This window comes from Watersipora subatra, chromosome 5 (genome assembly GCF_963576615.1).
Source record: "Watersipora subatra chromosome 5, tzWatSuba1.1, whole genome shotgun sequence".
NCBI lineage: Eukaryota > Metazoa > Bryozoa > Gymnolaemata > Cheilostomatida > Watersiporidae > Watersipora > Watersipora subatra.
In genome coordinates, this window is record NC_088712.1 from 34,953,903 (window position 1) to 34,981,260 (window position 27,358).

The window sequence follows — 27,358 nt, forward strand, 5'->3', positions numbered from 1 at the left end:
AGTTACTCCGCCCAGTAATAAGTTGACGAACTATATATTTGTAGCCTGTTAGTGAATGGCCGGATAACATTTTTGAAGTAATTTTTTTATCCAATATTTAATATATGAGTACAGGTTTGACTGTAACTTCATAGGTAGAGGTTTGACTGTAACTCGGTATTCAGCGGTATGACCGTAACTATATATGTAGAGGGGTTGACTGTACAGTAGATACAGCAAAGCTCTGCTAGCTTTACGTCATATCTGTGCCAGGGGGTAAAATGATTGTGAATGTTTTGTGACCTTTAAACTGTTACGATGTTCAGCAAAAGAATTAGGTCATAAAAAGGTTTTTGCTTGCTTTAACATTTACATAGACAGATTTAGTAGCCTTAGGCCCATTGTATCTATCTGCCAAAGATCTCTAACGAAGCTGTGTAGGCGGATAGAGCTAAAACACTTCAAATTTGACAAGTGTTGAGATAGCAAAAATTACCCAGGTTCAAAAAGTGGTTAAGAACATGTAAAACTTTATTGTAATTTGGAGTAATCTTGCCATGGAAAAGAATTTGTCTATTCAGCATCCTGTGGCACAAACGGTGACCTGACAACTACCTGGAGAAACATAGTCATACCGGCCATAACTAGATCACCACTACTAGCTACGACATGTAGTGATAGGATACAAGGTGAGCCATCGGACAAACAAACCATGGTTTTTGACATCCACAACTGTCAAACTGAGAAATCGATGTTTGCAAAGAGCCACCTGTATGTCCGGAAATCAGGAAATTAAAGTAGTTCTAGCTATTTCCTTTGTAATAGTTCCAGTGAAGTACTAGATTACCACATACAATGGGTGTCCTATGTCTATGTATGTACTATGTCCCACAAGGTAAAGAGCCAGTTACAAAGGACTCAACTAATTGTTAGAAGTTAGAATTAATATGACATTCGCTATTAAAAGGCAGTCTGAATGAATTTGGGCTTCGGTTTGACTGCCAAAATCTTTATGACAGAAGGTTCATTTTCCTGAAATTGAACCTCAAGAAGCTGTTCATAAGGCAGGTGTCTTAGACCTAGCGAGACTGTTCAAACTGGGTCAAACTGGTATATTTTACTGGCTCATACCGGTTCATACAAGTTCGTAATGTCGTTCTTACTAGTTCATGCTGATTCATACTGGTTCATAATGGTTCATGCTGGTTCATAGTGGTTCATGCTAATTCATAGTGGTTCCTGCTGGTTCATACTGACTCATACTGGTTCATACTGGTCCATGATTGTTCATAGCGGCTGTTTATTAGCACCATCTACTATCGTTTACTACTACCAACTACTGCTTACTACATTATACTCAAAGATAGTTTTCAGCGAGCGACAGTAACATTGTGAAACATTTTTGCACTTTGGTCATTTTCGTGTAAAAGGTGTATGATGCAGACGGAAGTGTTCGACAATTCGACTTTTTTCTACCATAATAACTTTTGTTCTTTAGTCTATTTCTTTCAACCTTTCTTTTCTTTTTATTTGGTCATTATGTGGTTTTCTATAATGTTTGTAAATGAAAATGCTCCACTTCTTTCAAGAAAAGTCATCTTTTTATGTCTTTCTTAAAGGTTGACTTGCAACAAAACTCACATTACAGTTATTTGATATCAAAAGATTCAGCATGTCTTACTCTGCTGTTTTGTAGTTGCAAAATATGTGAAAATGTGATTACAAGTTCTTAAAAGCTCAAAAACGAAAAGTTAATCACCGCCATCACAAAAACGCCGTAGTGAGGAATCTCTTTATTTTAATGAAAATCTCAAACATTTCGGTTATTGTTTTGACGCGTGATGTTATCACGTGAATTGATAACTTTTGAGATTAGTTAATTTTAACTAACAATTTTTAAAACTTCATATTTATCTGAAGGAAGAATTTCTGGCTCAATCTGCAAGATGAGTTCACAAACTGATTAGTATATTTCTATAATAACTAATGCACAAAATTTAATGTGAGACATAATATATGACACATCCTATACCATATTTGGAAAATCTGCCTCGAGCTTGTGTTATGATTAGCCTACATGCTGGGTAAACAAAACACGCATTGTAGGGCTATATGAGGGAGAATATAGCAGAATATCAGCCAACAGATGTGCTTTTGCTTTGCATTCACGCATTGGTTAATTGTTAGATTTACCTGTGTAATTCATAAATCTATTTTTTGCAGACAAAAGGACCTCATTATATTACAGCTTGCAACTTGCATTGTGAGTTTTTTGGTCTCAAAAATGGTTTTTTTTTCTAACATTTAAATCCTTCAAATGAAATATCATGATTGAATTGTAATAAATAGATATCATATTAGCAAATATTAAAATGCTCACTTTTAATGAGTATGTTAATAACTCATTTATGAACATTAAAAACAATAAGAAAATTAAGTTTCACATTCTGAAATAAGTAAAACTGGGATAAGGTATTTATTGTAGGTAATATTTGTTAGTTTGTCTCAAAACTATAGAAAATTCTACATTCAATATCTCGTAGCGATCATCATATTTCGTTTGAAGTATAAAGACTGTATGGATTACAAATAAACTGGCAGTTTTTCAATCGTCTCATCTCGGAACGCTTGCAATAAGTGAATGATTTTAAATGCACAGCGGGCTACTTTTTAGGAGGGTGGATAGAACATACGGGTTTCAAGTTTAATAAACCCATCCTTCTAATATATTTCATAGGTAATACAATTTGACAAGTATTTACTCAAAGCATTACTAAGCGGTATTTGGTGCGGATCAAACTCTACGCGTCATATTTCTTGCATAAATTTTGCCCACACATACAAGCTTGAAGCAACAATATTCATTATTCTTGATAATGAACACCGTCGCAATGCGGAGTGCGATCGACCAATGAAGTGCCTTTCAGTGACAAATCATGCGGTTATTACTGTTACTTAGCAACGACAAAGCAAACGTGATTTTTTGTCATCTTGCGCGTTAAAACAAAGTCTTATTTTATTTTATTAAAACGTTTACTTCACACTATTACAAAAACCTAAAATAATTAAACAATTTAAACTAGACAATAAATGTTGCATCACTACATAATAATGCAATTATTAATGAAAATTATTATCAAATAAAAGCTGTACGCGAAGGAACTACATTCCATAAGTTTTAGGCTAACAGGAAATAACCGTCCAACCCATTTTGAAGCTCGTACCGCTCAACGCTTGATCGCTATCTCTGTAAAACAGCTAATCCTTAAAGGTTGACTTGCAACAAAATTCACATTACAATTATTTGGTATCAAAAGATTCGCCATGTCTTACTCTGTTGTGTGGTAGGTGCCAAATATGTGGAAATGTGATTAAAAGCTCAAAAACAAAAAGCCGCCGTAGATTGGAATCTCTTGATTTCGATGACGTATTCGCGCCGTTTGGTTATTGCCTTGTCACGTGATGTTCTCGCGTGAATTGAAAGGCCAATAAAAAGCTCAATATCAAACTTATCGTAGCAATAGTTTATGACACACTTCGGGTTTTACCTAAGACCCCGTATCAAATATAGATGCTCGCTATTTTACAGTTTTGGCTTGGCCATTCCGTTCGACAATTCATGTCTGAGTTGCGATCATAAAAAATGTCAAATTCTGAAGAGTTAAGACCCTGGCGTTTTGAGCCTGACGCTCTATCTGAAAAAGATCCTCAACAGAATCAAACCTCCCAGCAAGTAAGCACCGCCACTAGTCAGCTTTTATGTGCCAAGCTAGCTAATAGTAATAGTTATAGCTTGAGAGTGATAGAACGAATATTATTATTATATACATGTATATGATTTTAATAATGATAATTATCACTTCATATTGCGAAAAACTAATTACAGATTTTTCAGGAAATAACCGTCCAACCAATTTTGAGGCTCGTACCGCTCAACGCTTGATCGCTAGCTCCGTAAAACAGCTAATCCTTAAAATGGTAAGCAGGTTCTTGACATCGGTTTTGTAATGTTTGGGCATATGGGTCTGGAATATGTCTAGTTAGTTTTCTGAATAATGCATGGTTTTTTGTGCGTATTTGCAGTTTATAGCGTTGAATGAATTTGTTGGATGTCAATTTACTAGCGTCAATGCATTACTTATCGCCGCAAAACTTTAATTTAGTTTACAACTAAACATGGATAATATGCAAATTGCAAAGTTCACGTGAAACCGCTTATGATGAATTTAGATAAACTTTTGTTTGTTGATATAATATCTGCATTACTCAATTCCTATTACGTAATTTACATAAAAATTAGGCGTTATTTTTTGAAAATCAACCACAAGGCAAACGCACATTTCAATCATGACACCATACAGGTTCAGAGTTATCAAACGAACTAATTTAGCTATTCATTTTCTTCCCTTAACATGAGGAAACAACCGTCTACTATATCGGCTCGGTTCTTAACATCGGTTTGCAGAAAATACGTAGATAGTCAGCCTTGTTGGTCGTTGCATGTTGGCCATTTGTTTCTGAAAAATTATCGACAGTTATTCTAGATTGCTTGATTTGGATTCACTTTGTCCACTGAATAAGGATCGCGTGCTTATGACTTAATGCTTATGACATTCGTTGGAAGAGGAAGTAGCCTAACCTGTTCGCAACAACAGTTTAGCAAACGGTATTTAGTGTCATTTTGAAAGGCTACAACAAAAACAGAATAGTAGGTACCTCTCCAAATGTGATGCAGTCTTCATGATGTAAAAAGGTCAAGCAATTAATAACATCGTTAAGCATTGAATACAAAATATAAAAAACCAACAGACAAATTACTATCAAAGCGATCTACCGTCCTTGGTATTTTATTCGCGTAACCATTTAACATACTTATTCTATTTTACCCAGTATCTTATTATAATAAGACCCATGTCGCAATTAATCATCAGGCTTACGCACAACTACTAATGATTTTATCACGCCAAATTACTTACAATATTTTTGCGCCCAAGAAATGTTACGAATAACTAAGTTATGCCAAGTGTATTTTGCAAAGATATCTACAGACTGTTTTCATTATTGAGCCAAATATATCTAATAGATAATTGCATTATTGACTTAATCAATACATGTATTTCTATATCTCAAATTGACGTTTGTTAGAGAACGGAATGATAGTGTTTGATCAGTCAATTTTATTCCCATGCTAGTTTAACATGTATTTTTAGATAGCTAGTATTTTTTATGTTACCATTAGTGTTTACTATTCGAAAACTTGCCAAAAACTATTGTCTGCAGTATCATAATTAATGAAGGGTTTTTTATCTATCTAACTTTTACCAATGTGGCGACGTGCATCAATCAATAAGGTATGATATAATGCAATCATACATACTTATATTCATCTGCTTTTGAGACAAGGTAGACTATTTTGTCCAATTTGGAAAACTCTTAAACAAAAGAAAATAATGTGACAATAATACATTATCATAGCATTGCAACTGGTGTGATGTTAGCAAACTCTCAGCATTCAGTAAAAATGGCTATTGCATAGAAAGCATTTTAATGAGTTTTTTTACGAGAAATAATCTAATTAGTCGGCAGGCATTCGTATAACTAACTCACACGCTATAACATATAGTTAGGAAGCTGACTATATACTCGGCTAACTAGGCATCGAGCACTGTTCATCACATTTTTAATGCACCCATCATTCGCTTTCATGGAATTTGGACAACCTTTTTTAAGTAGTCTGATATTCATCACAAAACCAATTAATATAGTTTACCTAATGATTGGTGCGTTATATTTGTACCGATTTTTGCTGACGCATTTCTTTGAAGTCTATTCAGGACTGTTGTGTAACAATATTAGCACTATTATGTAGTTCTGAAGCCGTTAAAGTTTTATCATATTTTTAGTTTCATTTTTGTATCAAACACATTTAATTATTTCAAAAATGGCGCGTACCGCACCTCAGTTTTAGCCGCACTGAAAGTAATTATGAGAAACGATAATTAAAATTTTTTTTATGTACACATATACTGTCATACTGGTGTATAGACATACATGTGTTAAATGTATTTCTTAGTATGGAAAGCTTGTATTAGATAGCATTTTAGCAATGTGGGAATAAAAGATCAAACAGAAAAACAACTCTAAAGCTGAATTTTGGAGTGACTGCAAGTATGGCCATATTATTAATGTCAAAATTCTTGTATATTAGCCGACTTTCAAGTTTTTTTATTGTCACATGTTCAGTGGATAATTGACTACCAAAACATGAGGACATTACATGTTTGATCTGATATGTTCATCTGCACTTCTGCTCAGGACCAAGCATACTTGACGAATATGACTTTTTTTCTAAAAGAAAACTACTTGTTCTTAAAATTAGTTTTCTGTAACAATTTTTGTAAAATTTTCTGTCAGTTTGCTAAACATTAGTTCAAATCTCCTTCATAAGATTTTGTAACACTGCCGTGTCTAATCTCTGCTTTTTTGTGCTGCCCGGTTACATCTATTAAAGGTTTCAAATAGCATGTTTGGCTGCACTTCCTTATATCAAGGTCTGGTTAAGAATCAGCACTCCTTATTACAGACTGTGGTTTCAGATGCATTTAAAGCTGGTACAGTCTTTATGCTTATCACCATCATTACTGACATAATGTCTCTTATTAGAGTCATCTATTTTGGCTATTTTGACTAGTTCTATTTGGCTAGTTCAAGGTTTTTCCATTCTTCGTCTAAAGATTTTGATAGGCTATGTTGAGGTAAAACAAAGACAATGTTGTCAAGTAGTCTTATGTAGATTCACCGAATTTTTGGTCGAAATATCAATTCTCTTGTAACTGGCCACAAAGTTCATGTACATTTCCCCCGCCATTTTACAAATAGCTGTGATTTGACTAGTCATGTTGATGATGCATAAAGAAATGCACAAACGATGTATTTTGTTGCAGAGTGTAGCCATCAGTCTTATCAATTAAAGTCTAATAATTTAATATAGATGTCATCTTCAAATATAAGAAGGCTATTTCGCAAAATATGTGTCTCAAAGTATTGTTACTCAACATATAATAACACAATTTGACGTTGTACTATAATGGTCACTTCCTGTTGAAGACCTTATTTAATGGAGTTGCAAAAGATGGCTTTTCGACTTTTTAGGCAGATCAATTGACCTGCGTTCAGATCAGATCAATTCCTGAGTTTAAAGAGCTTAAATAGACTACATTTATTCTTACGAACTGACTACGTTTGATGCCTGCCTGGTTGGCTTAGTAAGGATCCTTCTGCCAGAACTGATCTGGCTTCAAGTACGAACTGCTTTGGGAGACACCTAAGGAAGGCTAGGGGTTGGCTGCGTTACGACCGGACCTGATCAGAAATGCGATAGCATTGGAGATCAGGCCCTACAGTAAGCTAGCCGGGACCTAGACTAGCCAAGATAGGGTCTCAGAGAGCAGGCCGTGTTAGCATTCCAAGTGAGCCTGAACTGAGGGCAACCAGCCGCGGCCTGACCAGACCACTAGGTGTGTCAGGCAGGCCGACGAGGGGAAGGCCCAGTGTTCAGACTGCACCGCCTTGTTAGGAAAGTAAAGCTGGCTCAGCTACCGGGGCCAAACCTTTACAATATATAGACTCAACACAGTTGGGTTCTTTACTAAACAGTCTTAGCAAACTGTATCCGCTTTTCATAGCAACTATAATAGTTAGTATTGTGGAGCTGTATGGGTCAAAGTCAGCATCTTGTGTGGTCTGTGCTTGTCGGCTGGTGCTTATGAATGTGACTTTCACATATTTACCAATTGATCAATCGTTAGCCTGAAATGCCTGACCTATGACCTCTCTTTAATAATTACTCTGATTCTCTCAAATTTGGTACCTCTACTATTGCTATATTTAAAAATAATCTATATTCTAAGAGAAAATTTGAGATCTGCTCTTTGCTATTATAAATTTATTTTTTTATTAAGTAACGCCCAAAACTCGATACCTTCTTGGCTGTATGAATATCACAGTATTAGCTGCTGGCAGCTAGTAGAAGAATGGAACTACATACTTGAGAATTCCTTGTGATGCTAGCGAGTTGGTCTACCAGAACAATTGCTTTACATATACAATAAATTAATAGTGTGAAACGAGTTTAGGCTAAATACTTTGGTACTGCAACTAATTATTTAATTAATGAGATCAGAGCCTAGAGTCAGTACTATTTAAAATGCCAAATAGTTTATTGATAAAAATATAATTACGCTTCTTAGAATTTTGCCTTATGTACGTATAAGGCAAGATTATCTATCGTTATTACTCTTTGTGCAAGCATGAGATGCTGGTAAAGTAAGGGGTTAGTAATATTGTCAAATCTAGTACTGAGCCCTGCAAATCAAAAGAAACAAAGCTCTCTCTACCCAACGGTCATGATTAACTATCATCTACTGCATAACCTACCTCACAATCCACCATATGATCTACGGTGTGGTTTACCGGCGTGATCTACTATTATCTACTGTATTGCTTCCTGTATGCCTTCTATGATAAACCTTTGTTGAACCCACTTGAATGTGTATTGTGAAAGGTTTAACGCATGTATGGTGGGTGACTGGCTCGTCTGCTACAGGCCAAACGCTACAAAAGTGAAATAGATGAGATACAGACTGACATGGAAAAAGCTCAGAAGGCATACGACTCGAGTCACCTCGAATGTGCGCAGCTAGCGGCACAGAATGCAAGTCTTGAGGCGGAATTAACCTCTGTTCAAGAAGAGCACATGTCAACTGATAATCAGGTAGTTACTGTTTAGTGGGACTTTTAGTTGCTGATTTGTAATTATGTTCTGCCTCTCTAGCAAACTCTTTCGTCTGAGCATTCTATATTATTATACATTACCTTATATATAATATATTGTATATATTATCACCTTATTATATGTTACCTTATTGTAGATAGTTTGCAATTTTAACTAATTTATTTTCTTTTGATTATTTGAAATGTCGTCTCCCATTTTATTTTTAATAATGCCCAGTGTTTGCAATAGGATCCAATCGTATGTTATTGATTGCTGATTGTCCATAACATGTATTATAATTTGTGGATTCGAACTGTGTTATGGAGATTCTTCCTTGTTCTTTCATCTTTATGCAGTAAAATTTAAGGTGTCTTTTATTTTTATTGTAAGGTTTCATTGGCTCACTGGTTGTGACAGCAAATAAGATTAGAGAATCTTAAAGATAGCTGTTGCTAGGCAACCGCAGATGATGCTCCCTCACTGTTGTTACACAATTAGTTGTTTTACTCTTGAGGACTCAGACAGCAGACATGTTTCTATGAATAATTTTTCTGCGTGTGTTACAGCTGGACAAGGTTAGCAGTGGCATGCAACAGTTAGAGTCAACTACCCAAGACCAGCAAAAGAATCTCTCGGAGGAAGTTGTGGAGAAGCAGCTCGAACTCTCAACTTTAAGAGGTAAAGTCGCCGAGTGCGAGACGAGACTTGATAAGGCTGAGAGAGAAGGTTCGGAGCAGAAGGAGCAGCTGAGCAGTCTTAAAGAAGAGCACGCTAGCACTAAATCACAGGTTTGTTAGCTGTTAGAGACAGTCGATCACATACATGCATATAGTACACTAGAATTTAATGTGTATCGAATCAAGAACAACACTAATTTAACTGTCTCTAGCTAACTAAACGGAAATAAGGATATCAATGTATCATTTTAGATGACACAATACAGCGTGTCTTTCAGGTTCACTTACAGAGAAGCGCAGTTAGTTTTTAGTACAATTTGTTTGTGAATCAGAATTTGCGACGTCAGTTCATCATCGTGACGGGTTCCCTAATTTTATAGACACTGAAATTCATGCTAAAACTCTTTAATGGTGCTATCGCTTTTTTCAAAAGGCTCTTAACTTAAATAAACACAGCGAATGTTGTATTTGTATGAACGCAGTTCTACACATGTGAAGCGAAGCTGGCAGACACGGAGCGTCGACTAGAAGAGGCCAGTGAAAAGTTGGCATCTACTGAAGCGAAGTTGGAAGCCGCTAACATTCAACTTCATGTACCTTTATACCTTCAGGCTTAATGGCTCTATAACTACTGTAAAACCTCTAATTGAGCGCTATGGCGCTCTGTTTTTCATAAGGCTGGGCGGTTTTGGGCACCAACTGTATACCGAGACCGCACGTGTTTAAACCGATACCGTACCCATACCGACATTGAGAGAACAACTCCCAAAAACATACGGTTCGGTTTACATACCAACAAATACCGCAAAATGAGACAAAACCGCATGAATTTTTGGGAGTTGTGTTCTACCTACCATTGCTACTCAGCACTAGCCAGCTCTACTTGAGTACAGGGTCCCTTTGCACAAGGGATGGCATTTAGGTTGCACAATCCCCCTGTTGGTTCATTCCACCACTCTTAACTTTAAAGTTGGATATTGTGTATTCTTTATTTTAGGCGAGCGTGTAGAAAGCGACCATAGAATACAAAATCACAGACACACATAAAATCATGTACGATGTTTGTTGAGAATAAACCCAGCTCTTCAGCAATGAACGACAATTTATTTTATTTATATATGTAATTACAAATACCGTATATAAAACAACATTCAACTTGACAGCGTTTACTGCAATCCTACATACATCTACAAATAAATTGCGTGCTTATTAATAACTAACATGGAAGAAGTAAGCAGCGTGGTTTCTACATCTAATGTAGTGTATCAAAGCATTGCCAAACATCGGATTTCGATAATGTCGGTGTTAAAACTTCCAAATCTGCATCTTCGGTAGATTTCAATGATGATGATGTCGGTGATAAAAACCCCAAATCAGCATCCTCGGTGTCTTCACCTACCAATGATGACAAAAATCAATTAGAGTACGAGCTACAAAGTAAACAGAAAAATAAAATATAGAGCAGTCCGCGAACGTGAGGAGAGTGAACAGCAAAGAGTAAAATTTTGCAAGCAACAATGTCTATACCAGTAATTGTCATTCTAAAAGCTTTAAACAATGTCTATATCATAAAATTTTGTTCTCGAGAGCTTCAAAGAAATAACGCACATTATTAAAATGATAGATTTTATTTAAGTTCAGGCGGTTAGTTATGTCCAGACTGGAAACAAAACTCCTAATGATAAGGAATTAATTATTACAATTAAAAAGATAATGCAACTGACAGAGTGTATGGTTTGGAAATTATCATTGACAGTCATAACAAACTCGAAAATTTTGAGTTCGAGTCTTGAATAAATAATATTCTCATTAATTCTGCTGCCTAGCTAATATTTCCTCTCCATTTAAATTTATAAAAAAAATAGTAAGGACACTACAACTGCAATAACTGGCAAGTCAATGTTCACGGCTGTCCATCTGATTAGCATCAATCTTTATTGAATCAAAAATAAAAAAATGATGATCCGCACCCATGCATACGATAGATTTAGACTTAAAGAGTAGAATGAAAAATCAAATGCCTCCCAGCCATACCAACTAATGCACCAATTACCGACACAAACCTTAAGTGTGACCACTCGTGGCCTAACATCGAGTATAATAAGAAACAATAGAAGCATTTACCTTCTGCGATACTCTCGCCGTACATTCTAGCATGACGACTCTTCTTCCTGCAAAGGATGGCCCCCTGCGACGAATCATCATCTCCATCCACCAATCAATCTGCTCTATTTTGGAGCCACTTTTACCATGTGACAACAGTTGCTCGGTTTACCTGAGTGCGTACCGATACCGAATGAATGTTCACATAATTGTTCGGTATTCTCGCCGCGTGAACGACCGAACCGCACCGCGCGGTTTCATTGTGATATTGTTACCGCTCGGTTTTAAAACCAAGTACCGAAAAAAAACGGTAATACCGACATACCGCCCAGCTTTAGTTTTTCAACCCTTCCTTTGTAGTGGCGGTCAATTGGAGGTGGCGTACAAATGGAGGTTTTACGGTAGCTTCACTCGTGTCTTCAACATCATGGTCTCTTATTGGTTGTTTGTTATAGTCTATTTCAGTTTTAACCTTCACTCACTAGTAAAATTATCTATTAACAAACTATATATGAAACTATAACACTAACAAGTTTTGAGAGACTTTAAAAAGGTACAACAGACTGTGTAAACTTGAATTGTCAATTGCTTTTAAGATGAAATTGGAACACTTGATTGGAACTCCGGTTCTGCTCTCTTTAGGAAGGTCGAGCGTCATTTGACCAGCAAGAGCAGGTGCTTCGACAAGAGCTGATAGAGAAAGAGGAGGCTTTACAGGATGGAAAGAGCAGGGAGAACAATTTAGCCAACAAGATTTCCTCGTTAGAGAATCAGCTAGCTTCTGTCAGTACTCAGCTGGAGCAGGCCAATCAGCAAGCAGGCAGCAGTCAGCAGACAATCTCCTCGCTCAACTCAACTCAGAGCGAACTCTCTAAAAAACTTGCTAGTCAACAAGAGCTTTATAGCAAAGCATCTAAAGAGGTCAGTGATACTTGTTTTCTGACTAATAGTTTGGAAGACGAGCATTGATGTGTCAATTTTTCAAATTTCTGGTATGAATTAGCACCTTTCATATATATTTAGGTGGTTAGTTTGAGATGTACCAAAATTTCCTTTGACATTTTCAGCTGGATATCCTCAAGTCTCAGGATGAGAAACTCAAGTCTGACTATGAGCTGTTGCTGGCACAGCACGAGGAGAGGTTGGCCGAGAATGGTAGATTAGAGGCTAGAATTAGAGCTCTACAAATCAACCTTCAGACAGAAAGTGACTCAGCCAATCAGCGGGTATGTTGATGATTCAAACTCTACCTTCAATTATCAATTTTTATCATGAAAATTGGTTAGTAAATCGGTGGATATTTTAATTGCTGGCTGATGGTCTGCTTGCCAACACTTTATAAAAACGTTATAATACTATATAAAACATCTAATGTTGTGTTATACCTAGCAGTATATGGCTATATATATTTTTTTTTTGCGTGTATAATGTGTACATTTAATGTTTATGTATATGTACATTTAATGTGTGTGTATAATGTGTACGTTTAGTGTGTATGTATAATGTGTGCATTTAATGTTTCTGTATAATGTGTACATTTAATGTGTATGTATATTGTGTAAATTTAATGTGTATTGTGTATATTTAATGTGTGTGTATAATGTGTACGCTTAATATGTGTGTATAATGTGTATGTATAATGTGTACCTTTAATGTGCGTATATAATGTGTACCTTTAATGTGTGTATATAATGTGCACATTTAATGTGTGTATATAATGTGCACATTTAATGTGTATGTATAATGTGTACATTTAATGTGTGTATATAATGTGTACATTTAATGTGTGTATATATAATGTTTACATTTAATGTGTATGTATAATGTGTACATTTAATGTGTATGTATGATAGGCTGTAGCGTTAATAGACCAGACAACCGTCTTAGGGTATAATGGCTATCTTTGGCTTTGTCAGCCACTTTGGCTATGACTAGCTATGCTTGTGTTGTCTGTATAAGGAGAACACATATGAGAGTGAGATAAAACAACTCAAATTGGAGAGAGCCAAGCTTCAGGAAATTCACTCAAGACAGGAAGATCAGTGCAGAAAGTTGCATGATAAAGTGGAAATGTTGGCCGAAAAGAACAGAGGTCTTGTGTTGGACAATGAAATGAAACAAAGACAGGTAGACACTCTTTTATTTCATCTCAATATTAGTTACATAAATCTAATAGTCTCGACTATAAGGACTGCAGACTCTCGCTATCTGACAGAGCAGTAAACGTAAGATAGGTTTTTCACATGTCATATACAAAGTGTAGCATGTGTTCGGACTGGCAAAGTGCTTATGAGTAAGGCTGACGATGGCAACATTTATATCAGATTTGGCAGACTGGCCGCAGGTAATTCAAGACTTGTATAAAGAAACTACTACAGTGGTCACTGTAGTTATCAAAACCCTTGAGTGTGTTTTGTTTAGTATCCAAGGAATATATATATTTTATACATAGACTCGACCAATCTGTGTGACTATGATTTATCTGATGTTAATCTATGTGGTAGCAGACAGTCTACTAGGCCAATTGTGACAAAACTATTATATTTGTATAAGCTGCGGCTTTTCAAGGAAAACGTATTCCTTGAAAATAACACTATTAAAGTAAACCATAATGACAGCTTGTAATGGTATTCATTTGGTCAGTATTTTGTTGGTTGAAAACAGCCTACTGAAAACAGCCACGATAAATAAAAAAACAACGATGCAACTTTGTTGATGACTGATGCTCATTCCCATTGTCTTTATTATTAAACTGGTATATGAAAAATGTTCATTGTAATTACAGAAATAAGTGCAATTTGTAAGGCTATTTTTACTCATTTTTTATTTTGCCCAAAAATCTGAGAAAGTGAAGTGGGAGTACCAGTTGCTTCAGATATGGCAACAGATTCCCAAACTTTTCCGATCCAATAATAAAGTGTTTATGAGACAATCGATGTACTTACTAAGATAAACTGTACATAAACTGTGTACTTACTATACACAGCTTATGATGTATGATTAATAATCTACAAACATAAGAAAAAGACATTTACCTTTTTTTCGTAACAATTATTTACATTATCTATAATAGAACTAATTACTTTTTCAACAGCCTTATGGAATGTCTTGTGGTCAAAAACCAAGGTTGACCTGTATATTAACTCCTAGAGTTCCATGACAAGGAAATTCTTTATAATTGTTAAAAATGTGTAGGCACCTTTTAACCAGACTTGTATACTTAGCAGGTTTGTAGAATGGCATAAAGGTCTTTTGTTTCATCGGTATGTTGAAAGTGCTTCCATCTTTACATTATAAGAATATTATTATTACTAGTACCTTGGCAGTCTGGTCTAATAACAAATCGCACAATTATTCCAAAATATGGAAAGGTGATGATTGGCGCAGTTGATAGAATGGTCTACCAAGCTAAAAGTTGAGAGTTTGAATCCTGTTGAAGGCAGTCTTTTTTTATCTATATATATTTTTCTAAAGACTGATGAGATATGTTACACGTATACATGGATACAATGTATGTGATGTGCTGTCATGGTAGTTGGCGCACCATGAGGAAAAACGACTTCTACTAGAGCAGACCCTACTCACCACGAAGGACCAACTTAAACAGAGAGTAACTGACAATGTGAAACAAGAGCAGACAATTTCTAGGTTACAAACAGATATGACCGCGGTACAAGATCAGAATGTACAGCTGGAGCATGAGTACGGAGAAGTGAAACAGCTTGTTGACCGGTGAGTGTAGATTGGACAGCGCCTACCGTTGATATCCTTATATGAGGCAAGATAGTTTCATTTGAGATCTTCATTTTGATAGAAAAATTAGACCTCAAGCTTGTTTATGTCACGTAAATGATTGTTATATGAGATCAGGAACTACATGTACATGTAGATTCATAAATTGAAAAAGATTTGGGCTCACTCAAATACTTCCCTAAAATAATAACATCTTAAAACTTTAAATTCTTTTAAAAAATAAATCTTCAAGTCTGGTAGAAGCTAGCTTGTGTGGTTTGTTTGACACGGTTTTTGAAAAGCAGTCTTTGGGTGCCAAAAGAGAACCTGATTTACACGACAGCGAGCTTTGTCCAGCAATCAATACATCACTTGGTAAGCTTTTGTAAAGCTGCCGTGTAGCATGAAAATGTTAATTAAATTACTTATGGTTTAAGAAAAAAAATTTCGAAGCAGAGAGCAATATTAAACAAAGTGAGGATTTTGCTCAAATTTTGTGATTCATTTCCAGAATTAGTGTAGCTAAAATTTAGCTGAAGATTTCAGGCTAGGATTTGGTAGATTTAGGCTATAGTTTTAAAATTTCATCGATTTTGCTAAAATAGCAGCTTATGACTATTTTGTACAACTTTTTAAATCAAAGACGGAGAAGTTCAGGCTAATAGCAAAAAGTATTTATTGTAAACTGGATATATAAGAACAGTAAACTTGTCAGAAATTGCAGACAAGCATGTTTCTTTCTAACAAACACTTCCTGTATGTATGTACACTTATGGTTTGGTTAACATTTCTATGCAGATTGGAATGTGAACTGAATGCTAAAACAAAAGAAAGAGATAATGCTCTTGAAAAGGAGTCTTCCATTAAGCTCTCACTACAGAGAGTACAGAATGATCTGGTTCAGTCTGAAGATAGATATCGGAGGCTGGATGCAAAGGTTGGATAGGTTATTCTCTATTGGCTGTCTGAGCAGCTATACAACCAGTTCATGTTGTGTTATATGATGCTGTGTACTACTGATGTTGTTAAATGCATGTGTTCACTCTCTACACGTGTTACAGTTGGGCTGCTTGACACCCAACCTTGATGCGTTTAGGGCTGCCTTTGCGTTCAGCCCTGTAACCTTTCATTCTATTTGAAGTTACTCTAAACTACATGATGCGGGAAATTAACTGGACACCTTTGTTGACATATTTAAATTCTCATTTTCAACAATGTTACTCATTTTGAATTTAATCAATGGCTATAAATTATATATTCAACTAATCCTCGTTTTGTCCTAATTTTAAATATGTAAACCAAACAGTTGTAAAATTATTATTCTGAATGATTATGTAGGCTAAATTTTAAACATCTCATATTAATGGCTGAATATAACAATCTGTAGAGATGTGACCACACCACATACACTTTATTTGTTTATTTCAAGTCATATACATCTATATTAGGACTGAATGAGGATTAATTTAATATATAATTTATGGTTGTTGACTAAATTCACATTGAGTGACAATATTATAATGAGAATTTTAGTTTGTCAGTAAAGGGGTCCGCTTTATTTCGTACACCACTGTATTTTTTAATTTTACAAGTAAGAGACAAAATTCAAAATTTTCACGCACCTCAACAAAATAATAGTAGTTGTGACAAGGATGTCCCAAATTTCAAACATCAAAATATTTGATGAAATGCTATCAAAAACTTGAGCCTCTATATATATATATATATATATCATCTGATTGCTGTCACTGTTTTCCTCATTTCAGCATCATCTTGTAAATCATCCTGCTCAATGTTTATCATGGAGTTGACCAATGCCCTGAAAAGTGATATATTTTCTATCAAACATCCTTCCACCGACACATAGATTACATACTAAGAATGCATTCTTCTGTAGTAGAGTAATTTGTTAGATGTAGTTTTATAGAAATTGCAAGTTTAATTTTCTTCGATTAAATTCGTAATATAGCATTGCTTTGCATGCATGTTAAAGGTCTTATGGAAACATGTTCATATGGAACAATCTGTTAACATCATGTTTTACAGCAGTGTTTTTTTTTACTTATAATCACCATAGTTCGGACCAGCTTTAAGCATTTGGTCTTCTCCTAACTCACTGAACTGTGCTTGTAGGTTCAGGTCTACTGCCATTTGATTCTGTATGCATCACCTCACCGTTAATTTTCATGGCAGCTAATCAATGAATTGGCAGTGTGCCAACCTTTCATTCTAGTATAGAAGATTCAGGGTTAGTCAGTCATGGAATCTTTTTGGTAATGCTGTCAAATAATGATTCATTGGAAAACCAGATGAGAAGATTTTCCAGTTTCATCTTCTTTAATAACTCTAAACATATCTTCAATATCTTCTGTAAACACTCTTTCAATGAGTTTGGAGACTTTTAAAAGTAAGATGTTCTTGCAGCGTATGGATGGAGTTTTTCTTTCAAGGTCAAATCTTACACTTGTTAGTTGAAGCAATAATTATTCCAGAAATAGATTGTGGTAGATTGGAGCATTTCAAATTTCAGGCAAATGTAAGATTAAAACCTGCTTTATATAGACTGGTTTTATGCGTTTACATTAGAGCAAGCTACAAGCAGACTAATGCTTCAAATGGCCTGAAATTCTATTCCTGAAATTTGACGTTGTACTATAATGGTCACTTCCTGTTGAAGACCTGATTTAATGGAGTTGCAAAAGATGGCTTTTCGACTTTTTAGGCAGATCAATTGGCCGAGGAACAAATTGCTGAGTTTAAAGAGGCTTTCTCCCTTTTTGACAAAGACGGAGATGGCACCATCACAACCAAAGAATTGGGAATAGTCATGAGATCTCCCGGACAAAATCCAACAGAGGCAGAGCTTCAAGATATGATAAATGAAGTTGACGCTGATGGTAAGACCGCTTTAAGTATTACAACCATGCCTCTTTCTCTGACAGTTGTTTGCAGCGGTATTCTGCTGCCAGAAAACTTACCTATTTTATTTGTTGTTGTATACCGAACTAAAAGCCTGTTTGATTTGTGTCCATTATTTTAGTAGTTTGGATCATAGCAAATGCTGTCCAATAGACATTCTGTCGTTCATTAAATTCAAGATGGGCTCCAACTAGATGGGAGTTGTGTGCTATTTATTTCTGCTAGATAGCGCTTTGTTAATTTCAGGAGTTCTACTTCGAGGTTGTTGTCGTTTGAGCATGCCATAGATATATAAACCTATATATATCTATGGAGCATGCTAAGTATAGCATTGATACTTATAGTATAGGGGACAATGCGTTCAATTGAAGGGTGGTGCTTTCTTTTTTAACCCTTTTCCCGTATAGTGGCAGTCACATAGAGGTGGTTTTCGAATATGAATACTTTTCATTGAGTGCCGCCTACATTCTTTGTTTTCTAGCAAGGTAAATGTTTCATAAAGCGTTAAACAAGTTGGGTGAATGAAATTAATCAATAGTCACTCCCAATTCTTTCCTTTGTAAGGCACTCTTAGTTCTCTCATTTTTGCAGCATTCCTAGTTCTTTCTTTTGTAGACCATGTCAGCTGCTGTACAATGCCATCTGTTCAGGAGACAGGGTAACTATTTTTTATAACTGCTCAGGTCTTTGAGTGTATTTGAGTTCATGTAGCATAATATACTGTGGACTAGCTATTGCATGTTTTGGATAGTTTAATACTGCAGACTAGCTATTAAAATTTTTAGATAGTTTGATAGGTTAGTTACTACCTATTAGTGACAGCTCTTTCACTGTTTTACTATTTCATGAAAGGCTGCTGTTATATTCGAAAATTCTTTGCCAAAAGATGAAATTTTTAAAAATGACAAGAATACAAATGCGAGTGGTTTGTAGTTGCAGCTTTTCTTTACTTAATATAAATAATATAAACAGTGCTGAAAAACTTGCGCTAAGAGTACCCTTTTCTTTTTGTTACCCTTCCGTTCTCTCCCATGTCGTCTCTTTATCCTTCTTTTTTCCATCTTCTCCCTCTCACTCTTTCCCTTTTTTTCTCCCATCTTCTCTCTCTCTTTTTCTCTCCTATCTCCTCTCCCCTCTCATTCCTTCTCTTCCTCTTTCTTTCCCATCTCCTCTCTCATAAACTCTCTTTCTCTCTCCCAACTTTCCTATCACTCCCTCTTTTTCTTTGCCTCCCTTTCTCTTCCTATCTTTTCCTCACTCCTATCTCCTCTTTCCCATCTCCTCGCTCTCCCTACTTGTTTCCAAATTTCTCCATACCGTATTTTTTATCTCCCCCTCTTTCTCTCTCTTTTTCTCCCATCTCCTTTCTTTTTCTCCTACCTCCACTATCACATTTCCTTTTTTACGCCTTTTTCTCCATCTTTCCCACCTCAATATTTTTTTGTTTATAATAGACTGCCGCCATATTTAAAAGTTGTTAAAGATTTTTTTTAAAATGAAAATTTAATCTTGTAATAAATTTGAATAAGAACAATTGTTACGAAAAGATTAAATTCAAGATTCAGTTTTCTGTCCTTAATTCTTAGCTTGGCAGCTCAGCCTTCTGAGAAGTGCATACTTTGCACTTAGAGTATATTGTTTTACTAACATATGTGGACAGATGTGAGCACGATATCACTGGGGAGCTGTAATGTACATTTTAGTAATTTTATGTTTTTGTAGTCAAAAGTTTTTGGATAAGACAGCAGCTTTTCATATGTCCAGCATTTGATGCATCAACAGCTAATAAAAGTTGGCATAGAACTTGAATACTCAATACCTTCTATCCTCAATGAACTCAATGCAGTTGTTTTGCTTCCTATGATGGTGCTTTCAAATGCTGCCAACTACACATACATGTATCTACTACTGACTGCGTAGTGCTTCATTTAGCAAATATAAACATAATCAGTTATTTATGTATCTTCATACCGTAGTACTGAAAATCAAATAGTTTGCATGCACATTTCTCTTAGCTTGATAAGATCAAATTAATAGTTTGCACAATACCAATGCATTCGAATATTCACTGTAAAAAGTGTTTAGTGAGGAATCCTAGTCTATTTTAAACAAAAGATTTCAAAAATCTTCAAATAAAAGATTAAACTGTCGTAGTAATGTGTCGCCATAAGAATCAAAAATTGTAAAACATATATTAGTGAGGATTATTAGCCTAATTCAAACAAAAGGTCGAATTGTTGTAGTAATGTGTCGCCATAAGAGTCATGTATTTCTAGTGAGTCATTAGCCGGCTACACGATAATGGCAGTGTTTCTATTGAGCACCTGAACTATTGGTCATATCATGAGTGACCTTGACTACTGGTCATATCATGAGTGACCTTGACTACTGGTCATAGCATAAGTGACCTTGACTACTGGCCATATCATGAGTGACCTTGACGACTGGTCATAGCATGAGTGACCTTGACTACTGGCCATATCATGAGTGACCTTGACTACTGGTCATGGCATAAGTGATCTTGACTACTGGTCATGGCATAAGTGACCTTGACTATTGGCCATATCATGAGTGACCTTGACTACTGGTCATATCATGAGTGACCTTGACTACTGGCCATAGCATGGGTGACCGTCACTACTGGTCATAGCTAAATATATGTTTTTCATAATCAACTGCATGTTCAATTAAGATAGCTCTACAGGTACCCTAAAGAGTTCAAGCAGCAAATATGCTAAATGAAAGTAATATTTTTTAGAACAGGGGAGGTGAGTGAAAACCTTCAAAACCTCTGCAATAGAATTGAAAAAAAGAAAGGTTTGGAACTTTGGACAACGTTGAATGCTGGTGAAAAAGAAGCAATTCTGGAAGAATGTCTCGAAGAGAAGGGAGCAACCATCAATGTTTTGAGCTATGCAATTCATGAAGAAGACTTTGATTTAGTAGAAGAAATGCTTCGATCTGATCCACGAGGAGCAATCATCAGGGTCATAGAGCACCTGGACCAAGAAAACAACAATGCTCTCCAAAAACTGGTCCAGGTATTTCATGAAAGAGCTATCAACCATCCAGAAGTCCGAGGTAGAATCAAGGATATATTCGGACAGATGTTGAGCTTGCCACTAAATTTTGAGGAAGTTCTAATGAACAGAAACCAAAGTGGTCTCAATGTCCTTCAAGAGACCTTGCGTGGTTACAAATGTCCATTATGGTTTGAAGCGCTATTGAACAAACTGACCATTCATTTTAAAGCTATAACGATACCCATAGAATCATGCAGTGAAACCAACCGTTGTCCTATTAAAACAGAAAGCAGAGAATATCACAGAGAAGAAGAGTGTTACTATGGCTACAACCTACTCAGCTTAGCTATACATTTCAACAGAGAGGAAGCTTTCTACACAATGAGAAATCTGATTGGCAAGATGGGACCACATGAACAAGTCGAATGCATTGCACAAGGTGATACAGAAGTATTCAATGAGGACCCCAATAGCATTCGAGTGGCAGCGCATAAGGGTAGAGGAGATTGGTTAGTGGCCCTAATTCAAGCTCTTCCTTATGACATCATCAACCCTTTTACCGCCTTACTAGCTGCAGACAATCGACTGAAAAGCGGAATGAGTTACATTTGCAAGCCAGAACAAAGTGTCCAGCTGAAGAATCTTTTAGAAGACAATGATTTCCAAAGAGAAATGAAAGAGTCGCTTGACAAGCCTCTACACCAAAATCTTTTTTGGTGTAGAAGTAATGAAATGTGTTTGGAAACAGTGAAACTGTGGAACAAAACAACATATTTCGAGTCTAAAGTTTGCCTACCAAAGCCCAGCTCAGTGATGAGTCGACCAGTTGCGATGATTTGCGGCAACACCTTTCCTGACATGCGAGAAGAGGACCAACTACCAGACACGGATTGTGAAGGACTTCGACAGGCTCTCATAGATCTAAAATGGAAAAATGAAGACATAATTATGGAAAGATCATGGACTTTTGATAAATTGAAAAAATCAATCGCACAAACAATGCAGGACAAAAAGAGTACTGCATCCATAATTTTGCTTTGCATAGCGAGTCATGGCAAAGATGAAAAGATTCGTGGAGAAACTGTCGCAATGCAGCCCATGGACAATGATGAAGGTCAAAACAACAACATTGATACGAACTACATAACAATAAATAGCATAATAGAAATTTTGAGAGAATCCACCGATCCCAGCATACCAAAGGTATTTATATGCGCATCAGGGGAGGTATTTTAACAAAATATTGAGTTTCTCATGCATAATATCAATGTTTTTATTAATAACATGTTAAACGTGGAATGTACGTCAAACGTGAAACGTCAAAGTTTTGAGAACCTTTCATTTATAAATATTTAGTAATAGAATATACATATATCTTGCAAACTTTAGAGAAAGCTGCTTAACAAAATGCTAGATATAAACTTCACTTCTACTAGTATAGATAATGAACCTTAACGACTAAGTGTAAGGTATTTTATTATAAATTACATATATGATATGTAATATAATTACATATCATATATGATATGTGATATAATTACATATGATATGGTGATGAATTGATGGTGCTATTGAGCAAAAACACTTTGTGTGCTGAATTTAATATACAGTCATCTTAGAATATGAGCAATCGCAGAGAGATAGAGCGGGGAGTTATTCTACCGTTATTAATATTACTCCAATCAAAGTCTGCATTGTTAAAGCCTTGTCACAACCCTGATAAGTTTTTTAATCTAGGAGCCATTCAATTTAACAACATCAAAAAGCTTTACCAAAAAAGCAACAAAAGCATTCCTTCAAAGAAGTTCTGTTTTAACTTTTATTGATGGTTTGTAGGTACTCATCATTGATTGCTGCAGAGTAAAAACTGATGAGTGGGAGGATCGAAACGCTGTCGTTCTCAAAGAAAATAATATAGCATTGCTGTTCTCAGCTTGCTCTGGCGAGTATTCAGTCACCGAAATGTACCTCCACCATCTTGCTAAGGAAATAAGAAATGCTGACGGCATAACATCGCTGCATGAGATGCATACCAAAGCTGCTGCAGCAGTTAAAAAGGAGACAACACTGGTTCTAAAGGAAGGTACATCCAAGACATTAGAATATCCTGAGACATTAGTCTTGCGCAGCGGAAAAACGTGGAAATTCTCTAAAGGTTATACACTTTCATTAAAGAACGGTATTGTTTGTAGTAAAAAACCTAAAGATGATCAATACAAAGAGCTAGGTGAAGGGGTCTTTGAGCCGAAACAAACTCCAATTTATCAGGACACAGGAAAAACTATTGTATTACGAAACTATAGCTATGATAAAGCTTCCGTCATTTGCTGGTTGTGTGAACTGGTAAAAAAAAGGCTTGTCCCTTGTTCATCATGTCCCAACAAATACACCTGCTATAAGTGCTTAGTTGATAATGCGTTCGAATATCTTGAAGACAATGATTATCCGACGTACAAGTTCTTCTCAACTAAGGACGGTTCTGCAGCACTGTACCAACTCCTGATAAATTTGGAGCAAATACAACTCTGCAGTGAATGTTCTGAGAGAACATCAGCAGCTACATATTCAGAATACTGTACGAAGTAACTAGTAAGAACAGCTACTGAATAATAATGACCATCAGTCTTTTCATGCGTCTACTTGGGTGGTGGTTTAAATATGAAATATTTAGTATTTTTGTAATTGTCACGAGGGTTTACTCGCTAAATTGTCAATAGTTTCAGGTTTTACGTGATTTGATAGAACACTATAATTGATTCGTCTACGCTTTGAAACCTAAAACATGTTATTGAACATTTTAGTGATGAAATTTTGTATTTCAATTGTGTGTCTCTGGTTTCTCAGATGATTTATAGTAAACTTGTATAGATAATAGTTGTTGCCCTAAATTATGCCTTGAGCTTATTCTCTATCTCATTTATGTGTCTATGTCATATGTACTATGTTTAACTGAACTAATCGTAGGACTGATTTATTTTGGCAAATATTTACAAAGCCATTCAATTCCTTTTATGTAATTATTCATAGTAGTGAAAAAAGAATTCTAGATTGATAGCCTGATGGTTCAAAACAAACTTTTGGATAACTGTTGAACTGCTTCATCTGTGCTGAGATGAAGCACTTTCATAAACAAATAAAGTGAATTGGTTCGTATGCCTAAAATGTATCGAATCAGTTCTAGCGTAAATTAGTGCTCGTTTTGTATTGAGTTGATGTGAGTTTAATTCAGTGGTCACCTCTGTATTGAGTTGATGTGGGTTTACTTGAGTTCTTTCTTTTGTAATGAGTTGGTGTAGGTTTACTTCAGTGCTCATCTCTGTATTGAGTTGATGTGGGTTCACTTCAGTGCTCATCTCTGTATTGAGTTGATGTGAGTTTATTTGAGTGCTCACATCTGTATTGAGTTGATGTATGTGTTTCAGTGCTCTCCTCGGTATTGAGTTGATGTGTCTTTACTTCAGTGCTCATCTCTGTATTGAAACTATGTATGTGTGTTTCAGTGCTCTCCTCTGTATTGAGTTGATGTGAGTTTATTTGAGTGCTCTCCTCTGTAATGAGTTGATGTGAGTTGACTTAAGTGCTCATCTCTGTATTGAGTTGATGTGGGTTTACTTCAGTGCTCACCTCTATATTTAGTTGGTGTAAGTTTACTTTAGTACTCACCTCTGTATTGAGTTGATGTGTGTTTACTTGAGTTCTTTCCTTTGTAATGAGTTGATGTGAGTTGACTTCAGCGCTCACCTCTGTAATGAGTTGATGTGTTTTGACTTCAGCGCTAGAGATGCCCCGATTCTAATTTCACCAGCCGATTCAGCTACCGATTCGATATACCACAGGTGTCCTTTAGCGGAATATTGCCGAAGCCGAGACCGGGCCGTAGTCTACACACACAAAAAAACAACAGGTCCACGTAGTTTTGAGCCAAAACAAAAGTATCCACCCAAATATCTCACCAATCTGATGAGCAGCACACACAAAAACTAAACCAATCGACAGAGCCACCCATCATGTCAAAATATTCCAAGTTTCAAGTCATGTCTTGCACAACTCACCTTATGGTTTGTCAAAACTTGTCCCAAAGTCCCTATTAATTTGAGACTGTCCAATATCTGTTTTAGAAATGGTCGCCGTTAGCCTAGTCTAACGTCCTGATTCAACATCTTAGTAACTATCGGGGCATTGCTGAGGGCTCCCGATCTTTTTGAGTCCCTTTTAAGCATGCCCTATCAAAATCGGGTTAACACTATCGTAAACAAAACCATGTGCTTATCTACCCACGCGCGCGAAATATACTGATGCAGACTTGTTAGCATGGCTGAAGCAGTACCTAAATCTTATTGTTCACCTAATGCCGAAGTAGTGAAATGGTATGATCTCATATTAATCAATAGTTCATATTATAAATTGGGTACTGTATGTCATGGTTATCTGATTGAAATAGTTGCTTAAAGCTGTCCTCATTTATACATCAAGCACAAAGTTGAGTGAGGTGATCGTGATCATTGTTTTGTATATATAATAGGAATTATAGCATGGATGGATGAATATTCTATTATTCACTTTCCTTTTGGTTCTTTTTATACAAGTACACAGTGTACACTTTTGGTTCTACCCATGGATTGTTTTTGGTTTATGCAAAAATAAATCAGGGCAAGGCACATCACCAGCACATCTGGCCTGTAAAGCCAAGGTAGCACGATTCCCTACCCTTATATTGCATTTCACATAGGTGTCCTTATGTGGGTCTAAATCAAATAATATTGCCAATTTGGACTCACTTTAGGACACATGTGGTATTTCAGATTTACCCCCCCCCACAACTCTTTATTATTGGTTTGTGTCCCATTTGTTTAGGTTGCTTTACAATGTCAGACTCCACTCTGGACAGACTTTGGTATACCGTAAGGATATAGGACATCGCCTACCTGGCTTTACACATGAGTTGAGTAAGCAGTTTGCAAATGCCACATTAAAGACGATTCTCAAATTCTCTGACAGAATTCAAAAGAAAAGATCAAATGGTGAATACAAATACCATAATGTTTCAATACTGGAAGTAACCCCCGCTGTCGAAGTCAATGAGGATTATTTCAGCACAATAACAATCACTGCTGAAGTTAAAAGCGTCAAACTTGATGAAAATGGAACATGGAAGCTTTCGCTATCTTCAAGTGACACTGGTTTCAAAATTCTGATTATTAACACAGAAAATAGAACTGTTTTTCTGATGGTAAAAGAAAAAACATGCCACACTCTGCCTTTCAACCTTGACAATAGTTTCACAGATCCAGAACACCTTCAGCTGATAATTAATGCAGTGTGTAACCTTAAAGAATGCAACAGGCAATGCTCTTCTGTATGTGAACTCGTATCTCTTGACCCAACATGCTCCAAATGGAGTCGTTATGAGGCACAACGAAGATTTCAGGTGAAGAAGGAACACTACACCGATGCTCAGAGCCAGCTGTTAGATCAGCTTGATGCTATATCTCTTGAGTTTAAGGAGTATGTCAGGCAGCAGTTGAAGCGAGGAGGTCTGCCACCCAATGCATCATATGATGACGAGTGAGTGATTACCCATACTTATTTCTTGACATTCAAAATCAATATCACAACCAAATCCAATATCTTGCTGAGTCTGTGAAGTTGCCTTCTCTCGACCTAACATGTAGCTAACAGCCACTTTAGGTATAAACAAAAATGAACATTATTAACATATTATGACCGCATAATTCTATTGATTTAGGACCATGAGCACTATGCTAAGACTATTTATAAAGAGTCCAGATGCTTATGAACCTCATAATTGGTGTTGTGCCTGCTGAGAGTACACTAATCAAACGTAAGAACCAGATAAAGCAAAGTCCAGGCATAAATATTGATCTATTAGCTTGGCTGCGTGGAGAGGCCAACAAAAGAGGGTTGGCAGGAGTAGAAGGCGGACTAGCTGTTGACGAGATGTCAATACAGGTAAATTCTGTTTCATGGATGGACACTGAGATGCAATGAGACTTTTGGGACAGTTTTCTTAGTTTAATAACTTCTTCATAAGATGGGCAAAATTTTATAATACCGATTCTCTGGGCTTATCATATTAGTGGTTTGTTTGGTAGAAGAAGTTAAAAGTGGCTTATGACGGCAGTGGTAGTGGC

The 27,358-nt window shown here is 36.1% G+C and overlaps 2 protein-coding genes across 2 annotated transcripts in view; both read left to right on the top strand.

Moving 5' to 3' along the window:
- Positions 1–16,210, top strand: part of LOC137396651 (paramyosin-like) — a 66,978-nt gene extending 50,768 nt beyond the window's left edge. The window contains exons 5-12 of the mRNA XM_068082968.1: positions 8,585–8,752; positions 9,319–9,540; positions 9,912–10,022; positions 12,175–12,453; positions 12,600–12,758; positions 13,492–13,659; positions 15,068–15,264; positions 16,063–16,210. Coding sequence (XP_067939069.1) covers positions 8,585–8,752; positions 9,319–9,540; positions 9,912–10,022; positions 12,175–12,453; positions 12,600–12,758; positions 13,492–13,659; positions 15,068–15,264; positions 16,063–16,210 — 1,452 coding nt within the window. The remainder of the gene's footprint in view (positions 1–8,584; positions 8,753–9,318; positions 9,541–9,911; positions 10,023–12,174; positions 12,454–12,599; positions 12,759–13,491; positions 13,660–15,067; positions 15,265–16,062) is intronic.
- Positions 1–24,154, top strand: part of LOC137396932 (uncharacterized) — a 133,941-nt gene extending 109,787 nt beyond the window's left edge. Inside the window, exons 13-16 of the mRNA XM_068083222.1 lie at positions 18,005–18,161; positions 18,799–18,841; positions 20,942–22,409; positions 23,043–24,154. Coding sequence (XP_067939323.1) covers positions 18,005–18,161; positions 18,799–18,841; positions 20,942–22,409; positions 23,043–23,792 — 2,418 coding nt within the window. The 3' untranslated portion in view covers positions 23,793–24,154. The remainder of the gene's footprint in view (positions 1–18,004; positions 18,162–18,798; positions 18,842–20,941; positions 22,410–23,042) is intronic.
- The last annotated feature ends 3,204 nt before the right edge of the window (positions 24,155–27,358 follow it).